At 33.2% G+C, this 18233-nt stretch overlaps 1 protein-coding gene across 1 annotated transcript in view; it reads right to left on the reverse strand.

Annotated features, from left to right (window-relative positions):
* The window catches only part of HECTD2 (HECT domain E3 ubiquitin protein ligase 2), a 95467-nt gene that overhangs the window by 16614 nt on the left and 60620 nt on the right, over nucleotides 1-18233 (reverse strand). Inside the window, 6 exon segments of the mRNA XM_017896331.1 lie at nucleotides 6985-7117; nucleotides 8168-8275; nucleotides 11374-11470; nucleotides 13849-13972; nucleotides 14500-14648; nucleotides 16080-16189. Coding sequence (XP_017751820.1) covers nucleotides 6985-7117; nucleotides 8168-8275; nucleotides 11374-11470; nucleotides 13849-13972; nucleotides 14500-14648; nucleotides 16080-16189 — 721 coding nt within the window.

Raw genomic sequence — 18233 nt, forward strand, 5'->3', positions numbered from 1 at the left:
TTTTTTTTAGCAGAGACGGGGTTTTGCCATGTTGGCCAGGCTGGTCTTGAACTCATGGCCTCAAGTGATCCGCCTACCTGAGCCTCCCAAAGTGCTGGGATTACAGGCATGAGCCACTGCACCCAGCCAGAAAATGTTCTTTTCCCCCCCCCCACCAAGACAGAGTCTTGCTTTGTTGTCCAGGTTGGAGTGAAGTGGAACAATCTCGGCTCACTGCAACCTCCGCCTCCCAGGTCCAAGCAATTCTCTTGCCTCAGTCTCCCAAGTAGTTGGGATTACAGGTGCGAGCCACCACACGTGGCTTTTTTTTTTTTTTTGTCTTTTAGTAGAGACAGGGTTTCACCATGTTGGCCAGGCTGGTCTTGAACTTCTGACCTTGTCATCTGCCCACATAGGCATCCCAAAGTGCCGGGATTACAGGCATGAGCCACTGCGCCCGGCCAACCAGAAAATGTTTCGTTCAGTGTACTTAACTTTTCTTGGGAGGGGAGGGCACTGTACATGCATGAACATGAAGGAATTGTATGTTTTATGTTTAAAATATGAATCCTAAAACATTAGCAGATTTTCATAGGAATATAAATTGAAAGTGAGAAATACTACAAATTCATAAACAGTAATGTAGCAGATAGCAGTGAATTATGACGGACACTACATTAGAGGTATGCTTAGCTTGCTGCTTAAGAATAGACCCGAGTTATGCCCCTGTAGTTTGAACTGGATAGTTTCCCCATCTATGACCTATAATGATTAGCTTCTGGATGGTAGAAATCATTAAGCATTTTTTGCCCTGGAAAATGCATGTCAAATATGATCTTTATATATACATATGCATGAGCTATAGGAAAGCCACTTAATTATCCTAGCTAATGCTATTTGATTGAAAAGTCATTAACAGATTTCTTTTATAGGAGTTGGCCCATGGATTAAGTGAACTCTTATCACACGAAGGCAATGTTGAAGAAGATTTCTATTCAACATTTCAGGTACTATTAAGGGCAAATAGTTATCTGTTAATCATATATTTCATATATGAACAGCACAATTTGTTATTAAATACTCACTGTTAGAAAAGATGAACAAGGATTAACCAATACATACAATCCGCTATCTTAAAGGACCTTAACCTGATAAAGTAGACATGTAGATGAGCAGTCAAAGTGCTTAATTCACTAAGGGTTCAGGATACTCTCTAGGCAATTACATATCCCCTTGAGTTGGTTACTTTCTCAGAGCTTTTAGTTTCTAAAATAAGCCTATCCTGTAACTTCAACATTAGAAGTTAGGAGTAGAAACTAATGAGTTAGACCAAAACTCTCTCATTTCCACTCCTTTTCCAATATTTGAGAAATGGAAATTACAGTGATCTGCAGAGCTCCAGGGACCCGTGTATTATCTAGATGGCCACACAGTTTTGTGGACTTCATTAAAGTATTGAACTGTATTAGGCAGGGTTAAGTTAAGGCACTATTTTTTAACCCCATAATTCTTTTATTATCCCTTGTTCTTAATACAAATATTACAAGTGCTTAGCCTTTTATAGTTTATGTGTTTAGAAGGAAGGGGAAAACTGTTATTTTAAATTTTATAAACCTGTTCACCAAAGTATGTTATTGCATCAACCATATTAATGTGTGTGATGGTATCTCCCGTCAGGTTTTCAAGAAGAATTTGGAATAATCAAGTCCTATAATTTAAAGCCCGGTGGTGATAAAATTTCAGTTACCAATCAGAATAGGAAAGGTAAGTTAATACCATTTTAATTAAAATGAATTAGTATTTGCCATTTACTTTTACGATTTAAGAGATGTAAAATTGCTTTTCAGAATATGTACAGCTTTATACTGACTTCCTTCTGAACAAATCCATCTATAAGCAGTTTGCTGCATTTTATTATGGATTTCATAGTGTGTGTGCTTCAAATGCCCTAATGGTGAGTTTACAACTTTAAATCAAGCTTTCAGTAAGGTTCTGTAATACTATCATGTTAACAAATAATAAATATTTTAGTAGGTAAGCTTTTGAAGTAGAAAATATTTTCTGCTTTTAAAAGTAGAACTAAAACAAAATAATTATCTCATTTCAGCCTTCATTCTTTAGAGGGGAAAACACCCCAGTCAGTTCATTTTCTCTCCCCTTCTACTAAGTCTTTTAGAACTTTACAAACTTTCTCCAAGTAGAGTGGATGAAGGGATCCATGGACTCAGGATCTTAATACTGAAGGACAAGGTACACAACACAGTTAACATGTAGCTCCAGGGCAAAAGCTACAACTTCTTAATGATTAAGGAACATATGTATAGCTGCTTCCTGCTACCTCAGGGCTCCCTGAGCAACTCTGCGTTGCCTTTTACCCTTAGCAAGTAGTTTACCTCCAGAGTTATGGTGGACTCAGTTTGGTCTGACTTGTCTTAGCCATGTGAATATGGGTCAGCTACTATTTAGAATACCATGTCAGAAGTATCATAGGATACCTTTCAGTCACCCCAGCTACCCAGCACACACTTCAACATGCCATTTGTATCTCCCTTAGTTTTCTTATGAGGGATTGGAGTAAGGTCTTTCATTTGAATTATTTTCATGGGAGAGAGAAACAGACTATAGAAGTTGTTTTGGGGCAAAAGCAAGTGGCTTACATTATTGCCAGCTGGTTTTAGAGAAACCTTTGTAATATGTTTGTTGTCAAAATACCTTTGAAAGAGAAACACTTTATTGAGCTCTAGTTAAGTTTTGTTTATGACACTCTGGTAATTGTGGGAGTGGACAGAGGGAAAATAAGAATTAGCATAGCATGGTCTCTATTTTAGAGCTTTAATCTCTATAGGTGGTAGACTAGCCCACCTGAAAGTTGAAAAAAACAAGAGACATAAGACAGACTATAACCAAGTACGCAAACTCTACAGTGCACACAGGAGGTGTTATGGGATATTGGAAGGAGATACTAGGATATGGGATATTAGGTGGCTCAGTAGATGTTGGAGCTTCATGCTGGGTTTTGGAGAAGGGTAATAGATATGGGATATTAGGCGGATCAGTAGATGTTGAAGCTTCATGCTGGGTTTTGGAGAAGAGTAATTTGGATTTGTGCAAAGTCATTTGCTTGTTTTTCTGGCAAACTGCTAATTACTATTTTACAAGATCTATAAACTTCAGAAGCAAAAAATAGTTTGCTTTGGTAGGAAAAATATACCCAGAGAAGATTTTTCTTCAACAAAAATGGTTTGATTTGCTATGAGAAATCATGACTTTTGTGATTTGATCCAGTGAAAATAGTTCCAATTTCATTTAAAACCATCACTCTTTAATTATTGTTTTTGATAAATAATTATTGGCAGCTGCTTCGTCCAGAAGAGGTTGAAATTTTGGTCTGTGGAAGTCCTGACCTGGATATGCATGCTCTGCAGAGAAGTACTCAGTATGATGGCTATGCAAAGACGGACTTAACTATAAAGTAAGCTCTTGATACTTCTGATAGTGGGGATGTGGAGAGGGAACAGCAGACAGTGTGATTCATTTATTTGCATAACTTACAATCTGTGAATCGATTAAGTTAGTCCAAATATTAGAGAGCCCACAGTCTTATTTTATCTCTGGAAAGTCTATGAGAATTTTAATATGAAATCACTCCCTTTGGGAGAAAATTCTATAAACAAGTTTCTACAAAAGTGTAGAGATTTTACTTTTAAAAAAATGACTTTGCTCCTAGAATTTCATGGATGCTATCCTTATAAATAACAGTTTAATAGCACTATGTTGAAAAATAAGATTTGAAAGTTATACGGGAGAAAAATGGTTCCTGTACTATCCACTGCTGAACTTACATACTTTTATAAAAATATTATTTTATAATGTTAGTCAAAAGTCTAATACATATATAGAAGCTCACCATTCCTTAATTTTACAGAAATTCAGGATATTATATATTCTTAAGGAAAGCCCTTTCCTTAGAGCTTCCTTTATATTACTTTATTATAGGATTTTTGTCAAGACATTTGATGTTAATTTCCTTTGGTATTCTCTAGATACTTTTGGGATGTCGTGCTTGGATTTCCTCTTGATCTTCAAAAGAAGTTGCTACATTTTACTACAGGGAGTGACAGAGTACCTGTAGGAGGAATGGCTGATTTGAACTTTAAAATCTCAAAGAATGAAACTTCTACTAACTGGTAAATTTCTGGATCTAATTTTATTTTAAATCTAAAGGTTACTGCTAATACTGCTAATAATAATACATTTGGAATCAGGAGATTTACTCCATTTGAAGTTATTGTCATAGAAAAATCTTCATGGCCTTGAAGAGATTTTGATTAAAAGTTCTCTTACTAGTTTTTGAGACATACTAACTAGTAATTCATTTCTAACAACTTTTTACTTTTCTAGGTGATATAAGTGCTTTGTAGTCTCTTTTAGAACCTTGTTACTTTGTAGTAGTATATTGTCTAATGTTCATTTTTATTTAAATGTGAAATGTGTTTTTTATTTTTAGGAAAATCACTAAGTTGGGATATCTGGTTTGTGTAGTTTTCTTTCTTTTCTAGGGTGTTGGAGGATACTATAAGTAGTACCAGAAGTACCTCTAATACTAATCCTCTTCTTTTTCTTAATCTCATGCTTTTTGTATATGATGGTGATGATGGATTTAAATTACTTTTTAGCAGTGTTAAGGCATTAATGCTTATCAACTTACTCCTTTTCCCAAATAACTTATAATTTCTAAAGCTAACTTGAATAGACATACTTTGATTATAATCATTTCTTTCTCCTGCCCCATACATTGAACATTCCCTGAGTGCTCTTAGTTCTTCCTTTCATTTTAAAGCTAGAATCTGTTCTTTGCCTTTCCACTGCCCCCACCCTGGTAAAGTTACTTTTTATCTCATTACTAGCTTATTTTATCCTATTAAACTCATGTGCTTTAACACTATTTAGATCATGATATTTCCCTGGGAAATAACTTTGTTGCCCATTTAAGTTCTAGAACCTAGAGACTGTAAAATAAAGCTCTAGTCTTCTACCCAGGCTACCTACCAGTTTTCATTTCTTCCCATGCTTTAGTCAACAGCCTGTTTTGCTGATTCGTTAGATACGTTTTATGCCTTTCTCCATGCTTTCAAGTTGTTCCCTTTACATGTGACGTGTGCCAGCTTCAACTATTAAAGACACAATTGAATGATGACTTCCTCTGTAAAGCCAAAAGTCATTATGTATTCAGTGAGTTTCTCAAATATCTTGTAGAAGTTATGTGCTAGTTATCATATTGCACTTCATATCTGAGGCATTTCGTTCTTCAAGGCAGAGGTTGTGCCTTATACATATTTGTATTCTCCACATAGTCACACATGGCAAGTGCCCAATGGCTATTTCTTGAATAGTATTTATGTCATCATCAAGATCATATTTAAAATACAAAATAAATATTTACATATATAATTAAGAAATTTCTAAACAAAATCTACAATTAAAGTCCTAAAATGAAAAAATTCAAGAGAATTTTTTAGATTATAGATTTATTTGCTTAACAGAAGTTAATTTTTCAGAATATTTTATATTAAAATCATTTCCAATTTTAAAAGAGTAATCTGAGCAATCTGTTTTAATACAAAGGTGACATTACTTGTAAACTTTCCCAATAATTATTATTATTTCAAGAATATGTGAGCTAACATGGCTTCAGCACGAATCTAGAACAACTCTAGTTTCCCAGTGTAATCTCACATGTATTAAATAAAGCTGACTATCAAAGACATACAACGTTTCAGTTTGACACAATAATGGTATGCCTCAAAAGACAAGGACAACACTTCAGCTGAAAGAGGAGTTTCCATTCATCTTATAAGGTCCACCACTGAAGATTCACTAGATTTTTGTTAAATAAGAATGGTAATTCCATTAAAAAGTGGGCAAAGGACAAGAACAGACACTTTTCAAAGGAAGACAACATGCAGCCAATAAGCATATGAAAACATGCTCAACATTACTAATCATAAGACAAATGCAAATCAAAACCACAATGAGATACCATCTCACAGCGGTCAGAATGGCTATTGTTATATTAAAAAGTCAAAAAATAGTAGATGCTGACAAGGTTGCAGAGAAAAGGGAATGCTTATACACTGCTGGTGGGAATGTAAATTATTTTAGCCATTGTGGAAAGCAGTTTGGAGGTTTCTTAAATAACTTAAAACAGAACTGTCATTCAACCCAGCAATGCCATTATTGGGTATGTGCCCAAAGGAATATCAATTATTCTGTCATAAAGACACATGCATGCATATGTTCATTGTTCATTGCAGCACTATTCACAATAGCAAAGACTGGATAAAGAAAATGTGGTGCATATGTACCATGGAATACTATGCAGCCATTAAAAAAACAAAACAAAACAAAAGATAATGTCCTTTGCAGCAACATGGATGAAACTAGAGGCTCCATTCTAGGCAAACTAACACAGGAACTGAAAACCAGTGCCTCTTAGAATAAAGTCCATGGAGTAAATAATCTTCAGTCATTAATTGTATTCTGAATGCTTTTTTCCCCTAAAAGGGCATGAACCTTTGGCAATATTTTGTGGTTATCCTGATTATTTAGTACAGAGTGTAATGTAGAATGGCCAAGATTGGAAAGCAAATTTCAAATTACATCCNTATACAGCAAACTACAGTTTTGTGTTTTAATTTCAAATGTTTTTTATTTCAATGACAAATTAAATTTTCATGCATTTGACTTATTCAGAAAAGATATGGATGTCTCCTCATAAATGTTTACTTTTAATCTTGATACATTTTGTGTAGGATTCCCAGTAAGAGAATCAACTAATCATCAATTCAAACAAGTTTTAAAATGTAAATAACAGTCCTGAAACAATTATTCAACATTTATGATTGACAAAAGTCTGTAAAATCATAGAATAGTTTAAAAATAAGGGTGACTACTTGACTCTAACAATTATGAAGAAACATGGTTTATGAAAATTAGATTACTTACCATAATCTGGATGAAAAATTTGGCGAATTAGAAGAAGGAACCATTCTTTAGTCAAACCACCCATATCCAAACCAGCTTCCCCTACAAATGTAACTTTTAACTTCTTTTTCAAGTCTGCTCTTTTCCGGGTTAGCTATTTGAAGATATTATACAGTAGAGGAGAACAAAGAGCAGTGAAAAGAGAATTAACATTTTTAATTCTGGGAAATGTGTTAGGCAGTCTTTAACTTATTTGCAATGCTACAAATCTCCATCCATCCACTTATCCATTAAATCTGCCAGACACTGTGTGAGCTAGGTGTTTACTATGTTTTATAGATCAGCAAACAGAATTAGAGAGGTCAGGTACTTTGCCCAAAGTACTGCCTCCTGGTATCTACTGCCTTCAAATTTTTAATTTAGCACACTATAAGATAATTCATTTCTTTTTAAAAAAACTCCCCTTCAATGCTAAACTTTAAAAAATCACATGGCTAGGGCTGGGTGTGGTTGCTTGAGCTGGCAATCCCAACTACTTGGGAAGGCTGAGGTAGGAGGATGGCTTGAGACCCTGAGACCAGGAGTTTTAGGTGGCAGTGAGCTTTGATTGTACCACATTCCAGCCTGGGTGACAAAATAAAATGTGCTGCAAAAATAAATAAATAAATAAATAAATAAATAACATAGCTGAATCAGCCATTATCTTCTAATAACCATATTAAGATCGAGCTGAAGCATTTTTTATGATAATACATGAAAATGCAATAAAAGTATGTTAGAGCCTGTATAGGCCCAATATACCCTGTAGGTCAGACCTCTAATTTTATAGGTGTGTAGTCTGAGACCTGGAGAAGTTAAATGACTTGTTACACACATAACAAGTAACAAAGGTGGGTCTGGAATCTAGGTTATATACGAAGAAACATGAATTACTCATTTAAGTGTTCTACATCAAATCATTTTCTAGGGAATTAACAAACTATTAATAAACATACAAACATGAATATAAGACAATTATGAATACAGATCTGATTTTAACTATGGTGTCAAAATTTAAGGAAGCTTGGTATGCAACAAGATCTTTAAAAGAATTTAAGGAATCACACTTATTGGAATACAGAAATAAAAGTTTACTAAGATTTTATAATAAATCATACTATAGAATTTTAAGCTTTAATTAATATCATTTTGGAATAAATTATACCTCATCAAGTGAATCGCTAACCAGATGTGTCCGTCTTACTTTCATATTTAGAAATAACATATTCATATCAGGTCTCTGTCTTCGAGATACTTTATCCACCAGACTTTGCTAATTAAATAAGAAAGTAAACATTTTTGCTTTTACATAGACTATAATTAAGTTTAAAACATTTAAAGACTTTAGTAAAATAACAATTAGCTATGCCATTTCTTATATAAACAATTCTATAAAAATCAATTATACACAGTTTTATTTGTGAAAATGGCTTATTATGATTTCACATTGTAACAATGATAACCAAAGGGGATCCAAAGTGGAGGACCAAAAATAATTCACCTTCTATAATAAAAAATGTTGCATCACAGTTTTCATATGTCTCATCTCTTAAATAGCAAAGTTTTCTGTTTAATAAATACAAATATAAAATGGAACATTCAAAACAAGGTATATATTTCTGATGATAAACCTGGACTTAGGGTTTTTTAGATATTGAATTTTCTCTAAAGGTACAATTAGTCTACAAAAGTGACTTGTCAACAGGTATCAAAGACCATAACAATATTCATATGCTTTATCCCAATAATCCTTCCACTGAGAATTCTAACTTGGAACATATTTTATACAGTTCCATGTTCATCACAGCACTATCTATAAAAACAAAACTTTAGAAATATCTTAAGTACATATCCAACTAATGAAAAAACTGATGGTCATAAAAACTACGTAAATAGTACAAGGAAGGTACACCTGAAGAAAGTAGGAAATAAAATTGTGTTTACAATACTATTTCAACTCTGTTGGCTTTTAAAGATAATACAGAACAAATATCAAAAGAAAATTTACTAAAATGTTAATGGCTTTGCTTGGGTGATAGAGATATGAGTGACTCAAAATTCTTTTGTACCATTTTTCAAAATATAAGCACGGAATAGGTGAAAACAATATATTTAAAATATCTATAAGAAATATATGTCATTTATCATATAAAATTCACATGCTTATATATTTATCTAAATAGTCTTTATTAGACTGTACCTTTTTTTGGCAACAATGAAAACTATTGTGCAGATTAAAGATAAACATTTCAGACATTTTAAATACATGCAGCAATTTGCTTTAATAGATACCATTTTAGTATCACAAATCTACAATTTAAGGCTACTTATGATGTTGAATATTACTATAATAAAACACTATTTTGGAGCCTTCTCCATTTCTCCCATATACAATGCTAAATGCTATTAACAGCCTTTTATTTCTCTGTGTCCCCACTTATCAAAGAAGTCTGTATTCCTAGGATAGTGTCCTGTGTTACAGACCGTTTTTTCCTACCTTTTCCTATCTTCTGTTCCCAGTCTAGCTCCTGGGCAGCTGTCACATTATTTATTTATTATAAATAATAAACACATTTATGCTAGGATGCTAACAGCAAATAAGGTTAGTAGCTAATCCTCTCATCAGGAATTCATATTTACTAGAAAATGCTCCAAATGAAAAAATATCCCAACAATGATACAATTCTTGACAGTGTGACTGAGGAACTTATTTTAGGTTAGGAAACCACTTTTGTATATTTAGATTGTACCATGTAAGCTCAATCTTACACTTTGTAAGATTGTCCTTGTGTCAAAATAGTCACCAGTCATTAATTCCAAGTGATATGGCAATTTACAAGTTAAAATGTTGGGAAACACCCATAGAAAACTGATAATGCCACTCAGCTCTCAATGTCAAGTGTCTACTCATTCTTTTGCATGCTCTGTAGAAAACTTTGCCTGTCACAGAGTCTACACCTGCCATTCTCCTTATTTAAAGTAGAAGAAAATTCCACAAAAGATATTTGATATCCTGTGAGTGACACAGAAAAAACTGTTTAGTCTTGCTAGTTTAATCCAAACTAGCTCATTCTGTTATGTATAAAAGCACTGCAGATTTTTTCTTACAAATATAAAAAAATCATAGACCAAGGTGAGAAAATACTAAAAAGGCACATGACATTGTACGAGTACAACTAACAGAAAATGTCAGAATGAGTAGCTATACAGCTAATCATTGAGCCAATATCTACCCAAGATCAAGTAACAATTCTGGTGCTGAATATACCTGTTTAAACTCATTCTTCAGGGGGGTAGTGTGGCTTTGGAATTCCCTTGATGGGCATAGGCAATAAAATTTCTTCTAATATTCCCATATTCAGTATAAGATGACTTTGGGATGTCACCAGTTACTCAAATCTTTTGTCCTTCTCTGTGATAGAAAGAAATACTCACCTTCTAGGAACTGAATTACTGAAGAATAAACATTCTTATTTTTTACAGCATTTTGAAGTATTACAATTTATGCTTTAGGATTCTTTTTATGTACTCTTGAACAAGATGGAAATCATTTCTTTCTACCCTATATTTCTTTTTCAATTAAGAAGACCACAGCCAAGCTTCCCTCTTTTAAAATTGTGAGCAATCATGTAACACAAGCAGATGTTTGAAATACATAAGCACTTAAACATATAGTTTACAGCTCTAACAAGAAAACCTCACTGAATCTGATATTTATTAGATAAAGTGCATTATTGTGCTGAGATGAAACACAAGGGATAGGGAGTGGTAAGGACAGACTGAGAGATAACTTCATACTGCTCTATAATTTGCCTAAACTCAGTCTGATTGCTATCCCCAGCCTCTTTGGGTCTCCATGTATTTTGGTTTCCTAAGAACCAATAAAACATCTTTCACCTTCTTTGGGCATATTTCTCAGTTCTCCAAGACACACTTTTTGTTGCATTTCTAATTTTTTGGTTGTTTCTGATTTTCATAAAACCTAGAAAATGTTTCAGTAGTTTGAGTGGTTTGCCTAATGACACTCTGCCTCACCGCAGTTCTCAGTGCTCTGCTGGTTATCTAAGGTTGGTGGTATGGTATCTGCAAAATGAGGTCCAACAAGCTCTCAGTAATTTGAATCTGTGAGAAGCATTTACTCTTCCTACTATATTTATAATACAATGAGAAGCTGATCAGAAGAGATGAGAGTTAACTTGTCTCCCAAATTGTAAATGGTTTTTAAGCACTTTTTGGGTGAGTATAACACGAATTTTGCTTTTTAACATTCCTGATTATGCTAGAACAATTCACAAGACATTTAAATTATTTATTAAATTATTTACTATAGTGATTATAGTCAGCATAAATATGTTTTTATAGCTGACTTACCCTTGCGATGTTTATCATCTGTTGCTCTGAGTCTCTTTGAATAATGATTTTTTTTGCAGCTATAGAAATAACGAATGGGTACTGACAGAAGGAAAACCTGCTCAACAAGTGAAAAAAAGAAAAAGCAAAATGGTGTATTTTTAGCAAAATTATACTAAGGGAATCTAAGGTACCCCTTGTAGCAACATAAAACATTACTTTTGGATTATGTTTTACCATATACAAAATGATTTTATGTGTATCATTTCTTTTAATTCTCACAGCCATGTGAAGAATGTATCATTGCTAGATGTGCAACGCCTTTATTCTCTGCAGAAGCTACATCAAAGGTTCTGAAATGTGTGCTAACCACTTACATTATCTATACAAATAATTTCATTGTATATCATCACCTGCGAACAACAGGACCAACACCAGAACCAGGAGGGAGAAGTGCTGGTAAAGTAGTACAGAAAACCCAGGTGCTCAATATTAATATAAGAATCCATCATTATATGGAGAGTTCTGATGTGTGAGTTCCAGAAATGAAAAAATCTAACAATAACTACAATATGTAAAAAGTAAAGTAATATATTTAAGACCAATAAAAAGAAATCAGAAATGTATGTTGCATTGAGTATTATATTTTAGTGGTGTGGTAACAGGAAATGGTACGTATTTGTAATTACACATTATAATCAAAGGTTATGAAAATAACCCCTCCTGGGCTAGAACATTCTATGCTACGCACAAAAGCCACAAACTACACAGAGATAAATGCATTTAGAAAGAATGAGTATGGCAGCGATGACACTTCAGGAGTTAGACTGCCATTCAAAGTGACTACAATGAATCCATCCGTTATAGCTGGAATCCACCTGAACATAGTCAAGCGGTACAACTGTGACCACTGAGAAAAAAAGGCATTATGAGGAAAATGGATGTAGCCTTAGTGTAAACTGAAAGTGAGATGGCTTTTACCATGGGACGAAATTGTTAACAAAAGTTAAGAGTTCTTCAGTACTGGTGTATAATTATTTTGAATTATTAATGCTAGCAAAAAATTGGAAATAAAAAGAAAATGCAATGAATTCAGTAAGATATATATTAGTTTTATTATGTACTTTAGGACAGGGGTTCTCAACCTTTCCCTTGTCATGCACAAGAGAAATGGTACTTTGTGAATGACACACTGAAATGAACAGATGAGGCTGCTCATGGCCAGAGGTCACTTCCCATAGGGCTCCTGTTCCCCTCTAGGTTCAGGCTGGCTACCCAAGGGTTGATGGGATCCTAGGATTAAAACCCTAATGTAACTCATTCTTGGTACACCAGTGTTGTGGCACAGTGGTTAGAGGAAGGTCTACATTAAAAGATGTTGTCACTGAAATATGCATAATAATTCTTGGTATTGTTTTGTGATTGTATCTACAACACGTTACAATTATATTAAAATGGAAGGAAAAAGTATCTTTGTAAAATAAACTTTGCCAATAAAATATCCATCTGGGACTAAGGTCCCAGAACTTAAATTCTTATCTTATTCAGTTCTGAATGTTCAGATGTGAACTGAGATGTGTCCAGAAGGTCATTTTATGTTTCAGGTCAATTCTGATAAAGAGGGTCCCTGGAAAGTTTAACCAATTTACAAACTAATCTGGGGTTTTGAGGTTACTTATATCCACACCGTATCTCTTTACTCAGATTCCTCTACAATTAAATGCAATCTCCTGAACATCTCATGACCTAAGGATAAATTATGTTTGGAACAATCTTGCTAGTTTAATCCAAACTAGAAGTGTGAATATAAAGTGTAGTGTATTAAATAATTTGGTGACTGTTTTACAAATTTATTTATTATAATAAATAAGCTGTGGTGAGGCCCTTTCTCTATAACATCTACTCTTTTTATATTGCACCTAATGGACAACCACTTTTTCTTACAGAAGAAAAGAGAAATGAATGTGTGTGTGTGTCTGTGTGTGATCAATATATTAGATCAGGCATCTACAAACCATGGGCCTGAGACAAATATGGCCTACAACTTGTTTCTGTAAATGAAGTCATTTGGGATACACACATATCTATTCATTTACATCCTGTCTAAGGCTACTTTTGTGCTAAAATAGCAAAATAGAATCTGTATAACTTATAGTGTTGAAAATATTCACCATCTAGTTCTTTACAGAAAAAGTTTTGTTGACCCCTGTGCATAGAATAGTAAGAGATAAGAGACTGCATACTAAGACAGAACCTCTCCCTTCTTGAAAAGATGCTATTAACCAAACCAAAACCAAATTAACATGTATATAAATTCAAAAGGTAGCAGAAAAAGAAAATACTTTAACAAATATAATGATATTTCAAGGCTATCTGAACTATATTTATACATTTATATATAAAGGTATGTGTAAACTTTATATAAACTTAAAATCTAGTCATTCTTTTGAATAGTATTTCATTTAGGTGGACAATCAAAGGAACTTTTGTTCATACCTGTGAGAATTTCCAAAGTTTTGCCAAGTATGATATTCTTCCATAAGATCAATGTGATCCAATGTAGAATTATAGAAATCAGTATAAGGAATAAGGGGAAGGTGAACTAAATTGTTTGCAGTATCTGAAAAGATAAATTCTAACATAAAGACTTTTCCCAACATGCACAAGATTCATTCTAATAATAAAAACATCCTTTTAATATCTACAAGATAGCCTTGACCTAGAAACTTCTATTTTAAATAAATGCAGCTCCAAATGAAAAGGGTAATTTAAAAATTGTGGCTAAAATGCAGCCAATAGTTTCTTGCTTAAAAAAAAAAAAACTTGTGGTGAGGATTATGATAGTATTAAAGGGAATAGGCAGATGGCCATTTACTCTTATTTCTGTGTGTTCTCTCCTAGGGTTCCTAGCTCATACGCACTTAATTGCCATAATACAGAACACTGCCCACTAAAAGGCATAAAGCTTTTTTCATGCTTACAAATTACGAAATCTACTATCGAAGTAGAAAATAAATTACAACTCTTTCCTTCAAAGAAGTGGTTTAAAATTTAAGAATGCCTCTATAGTCCTTTGAAATCCTTAAGAAATATCCCTAATATGTAACAAAAGAAAAGTAAAAAAATGATAGAATAATAAAAACCTACTAAGTAAAGCCAACACTTTAGCAGCTGATGGAATCCACCAGGAACACTTTGTTATAGGTGGAAATTCTTCAGGCTTTGCAGGAAACAGGCGTAAAGAAATAAATTGCAGCAATCTCTCTACCAATTGTTTGAACCTCTTCTGGGACAATCTGGTAAAGATTACAAAATAATGGCAATCAAAATTTACATTTTCTATTTTCAAAATTATCTGTTAGATATTGAACTACATCCTAAGCCACAAAATTTTAGACTATTCCCCCAAATTCTATTTCTTAAATTGCCAAACATTTGAAAAGATACAAAATCTTACCTTGAATACTGTCTTAGTTAAATGAGAAATAAACACCAAAATTACTACAAAGATAGTAACAAACATTTTAAAGACTTTCAATATTCAGTCAGTCTTCATTTTTCACAGATTCTATATTTCCAAATTTGTCTACTTACTAAAATTTAATTGTGTTTTCATGGTCATTTGGGGACATGTGAAAATTTGTGTTTTCATGATCATTTGGGGACATGTGAAAAATGTTAAGTCTCCTGACGTGCACATTCCCAGCTGAGGTCAAAGTTATGTTCTGCCTTGTTTTAGCTCAATACTCTCTCTTTGCAAGTGTCCTTTATGCAATCCATTTAGCTTCATGTTTTTCACATTTTGTTGGTGATCTGCTATTTCAAAATGGCCAAGTGTAGTGCTAAAATGCTGTCTAGTGTTCCTAACAAGAAGGTTGTGATGTGCCCTACAGAGAAAATATATGTATGTTAGAAAAGCTTCATTTAGGCATGAGTTATAGTACTGCTAGCCATGAATTCAATGATAATGAATCAATGACTTCTATTAAATGAAGTATGTCTTTAAAAAAACACACATAAAGCAAAGTTATATATTGATTGGCTGACAAAAATGTGATCAGAGGCTCACAGGAACCTGACCCTGTATTTCCCCTTGAAGCAATGGTTCTGTATTTATTAATTCCATGTTTGTGGTGACTTTATAGAATATAACTACTATGAATAATGATAATTTACTGTATTTAAAATTTCTTTGGGAAATATTTTGCCTTTCTACTTTAATCAGTCATGGAGAAGTCACTGTTCATGTGGGTATACTTCTGTGAAAAAAGTATGCTTTTACAAATTGATATTGATGGCTAACCTATATTTTACAATGACATTTTTAGGTAAGGAGAAAGTGTCATTTAAATAATGGTGAGATTTATGACTTTACAGACAGAAAATAAAAAGACATACATTAAAATATTAGTGTCCGAGCAAATCCAGTCACCATCTTTGAGATATATAAAAAACCAATAATAGGAATATGCTATATAAAAAGTGAAGGCAGTAGACAAATTCTCAACAGCTTATGCAAGCAAATTGGTTACTTACATTAAAACAGATTTTAATTATCCTTTATGTAGTACTAAAGTAGATTTTATAATTGGCTTTTGAAGCATTGTGAATATAAGCACCATTTCTAAAGACCTGAAAATATTTAAATATATTTTATTGTAAAATTACTAATACCAAACTTAAAACTGTGAGACTATAAAAGTTCTTAATATCATAGAATGATTTACTTTTTAAACCAGTGAACTAGGAAATGATGGTCAGCTTCCACTAAGGTAGCTATCTGTCGTAGCAAGTGAGCATAGATGACATACGTAGATGTATTATTAAACTGAGGATTCTGAAAAAGATATTAAAGATAACGGTGTTAAAATTCTGTTAACACACAAAGGAAAGACACTAAGCTTAATAAGTAAGTGGTAAATTCAGGAAACAGAATTTGAGATTATAAAGTAACAATAACCTATTTGTTATTTAATTAACAGAGACTTTCATTTACGCTGCGGCTATACAGTGAAAAGAGCATGGGCTTTGGAGTTAAGACAGATCTGAGCCTGAGGGCTAATTCTACCACTTACTAGCTATATGCCCTTAGGCATGTTCCTTACACTTTGATTCTCAATGTCCTCATCTGTAAAATGGGAATGATATTCTCTATCTTAAGGGTTGTTTTGAGTATTGAAAAGGAAAATGTATATAAAGCACCTTCACAAAAGTGCCTTCATAAATGGTACCAATCACTATCATCCAATTAAAAGCAAAAAACCTGGGTTTTCCCTGAATAAAAGCTAGAAAAATGAAGTTAAAGCTGGTTGTGAAACTTTTGCCATTGTAAAATGAGTTAGCCTCATATATCCCAAAGAACTAAGGGAGAACCACATACAGCTTCTGACAACTTTTAAATGATAAAGGGACACTGAAGGAATACTTGTAAACTAAGAAAAACCTATAGTTATGTTTCCAAAATCTAAAATTCCAGCACAATGTGCATTTCAGCACATCACAGAAAAAATAAATATTATTGGAAAAAACCTCCTGAAATTGTGAAAAATAAGAGTACCATGTGTTTTTCAAAACTGACTTACTGACAGAACAACTCAAAATCTGGGACTGACCTCAGTTGGTAACTTCATCTGGTAATGGCTCTTGAGAAGAACAAAATATGAGCAGAGCTTATGGCTGACCCATATACTCACCTAAAATCTGAGTTTTGTGTCTTATTTCTAGCTTTTACTATCTCTACATAAGTTTACTTTTGAGTTTTGGCTCTTTCTCCTCTTACCTGTCTATTTCCCTCCTTACATTTCTCTTCTTAACTATCTCTTGGTCATTTCCCCCATCTTTCCCACTTTTTCCTCTTTGCTCACCTTCTCTATCCCTACCCTAAAAGTTAGTAACAAACATTTTAAAGACTTTCAATATTCAGTCAGTCTTCATTATTCACTGATTTTATATTTCCAAATTTGCCTACTTGCTAAAATTTAATTGTTAATCCCCAAATCAATACTTGTGTTTTCCTGGTCATTTGGGGACACGTGAAAAATGTTAAGTCTCCTGACGTGCACATTTCCAGCTGAGGTCAAAGTGATGTCCTGCCTTGTTTTAGCTCAACTCTCTCTTTGAAAGTGTCCTTTATGCAATCCATTTAGCTTCGTTTTTCACATTTTGGTGCGTTTTGTTGGTGATTTGCTCTTTCAAAATGGCCAAGTGTAGTGCTAAAATGCTGTCTAGTGTTCCTAACAAGAAGGTTGTGATGTGTCCTACAGAGAAAATATATGTATGTTAGAGAAGCTTCATTCAGGCATGAGTTATAGTACTGCTAGCCATGAGTTCAATGATAATGAATCAATGACTTCTATTAAATGAAGTATGTCTTTAAAAAAACACATAGTTATATATTGATTGGCTGACAAAAATGTGATCACAGGCTCACAGGAACCTGACCCTGTATTTCCCCTTGAAGCAATGGTTCTGTATATTAATTCCATGTTTGTAGTGACTTTATCTTTCCTCACTTTCTCTATCCCTACCCTGTATATGCTCTTTCATTAGACATATTGATATTATAATACTGTACTAAACACTATACTTATTTAATATCGTTTTCCTTACTTTTAAATGAGATAATATACATGGACAACTTTTATAAATTGTAAAGAATAATGCAATGTATTCATAGTATGCTAGCTATGGTAATAATGTATTTCTTCCTCAAAAAATAATAAAAGTAAAATTGCTTTTCATTTGTTTGGATCTTAATTTCTTTTGAATCTATTAATCTGTATCTATCAAGAGAAAAAAAGTTCATTATCTTTGCTTTATAACAAATTAGAAGAAAACCTTTTATCTTTCCATAAGAATTCTAATTGAAATTACTGAAAAAT

The sequence above is a fragment of the Rhinopithecus bieti genome, unplaced genomic scaffold, assembly GCF_001698545.2.
Source record: "Rhinopithecus bieti isolate Rb0 unplaced genomic scaffold, ASM169854v2 scaffold_26871, whole genome shotgun sequence".
Lineage (NCBI taxonomy): Eukaryota > Metazoa > Chordata > Mammalia > Primates > Cercopithecidae > Rhinopithecus > Rhinopithecus bieti.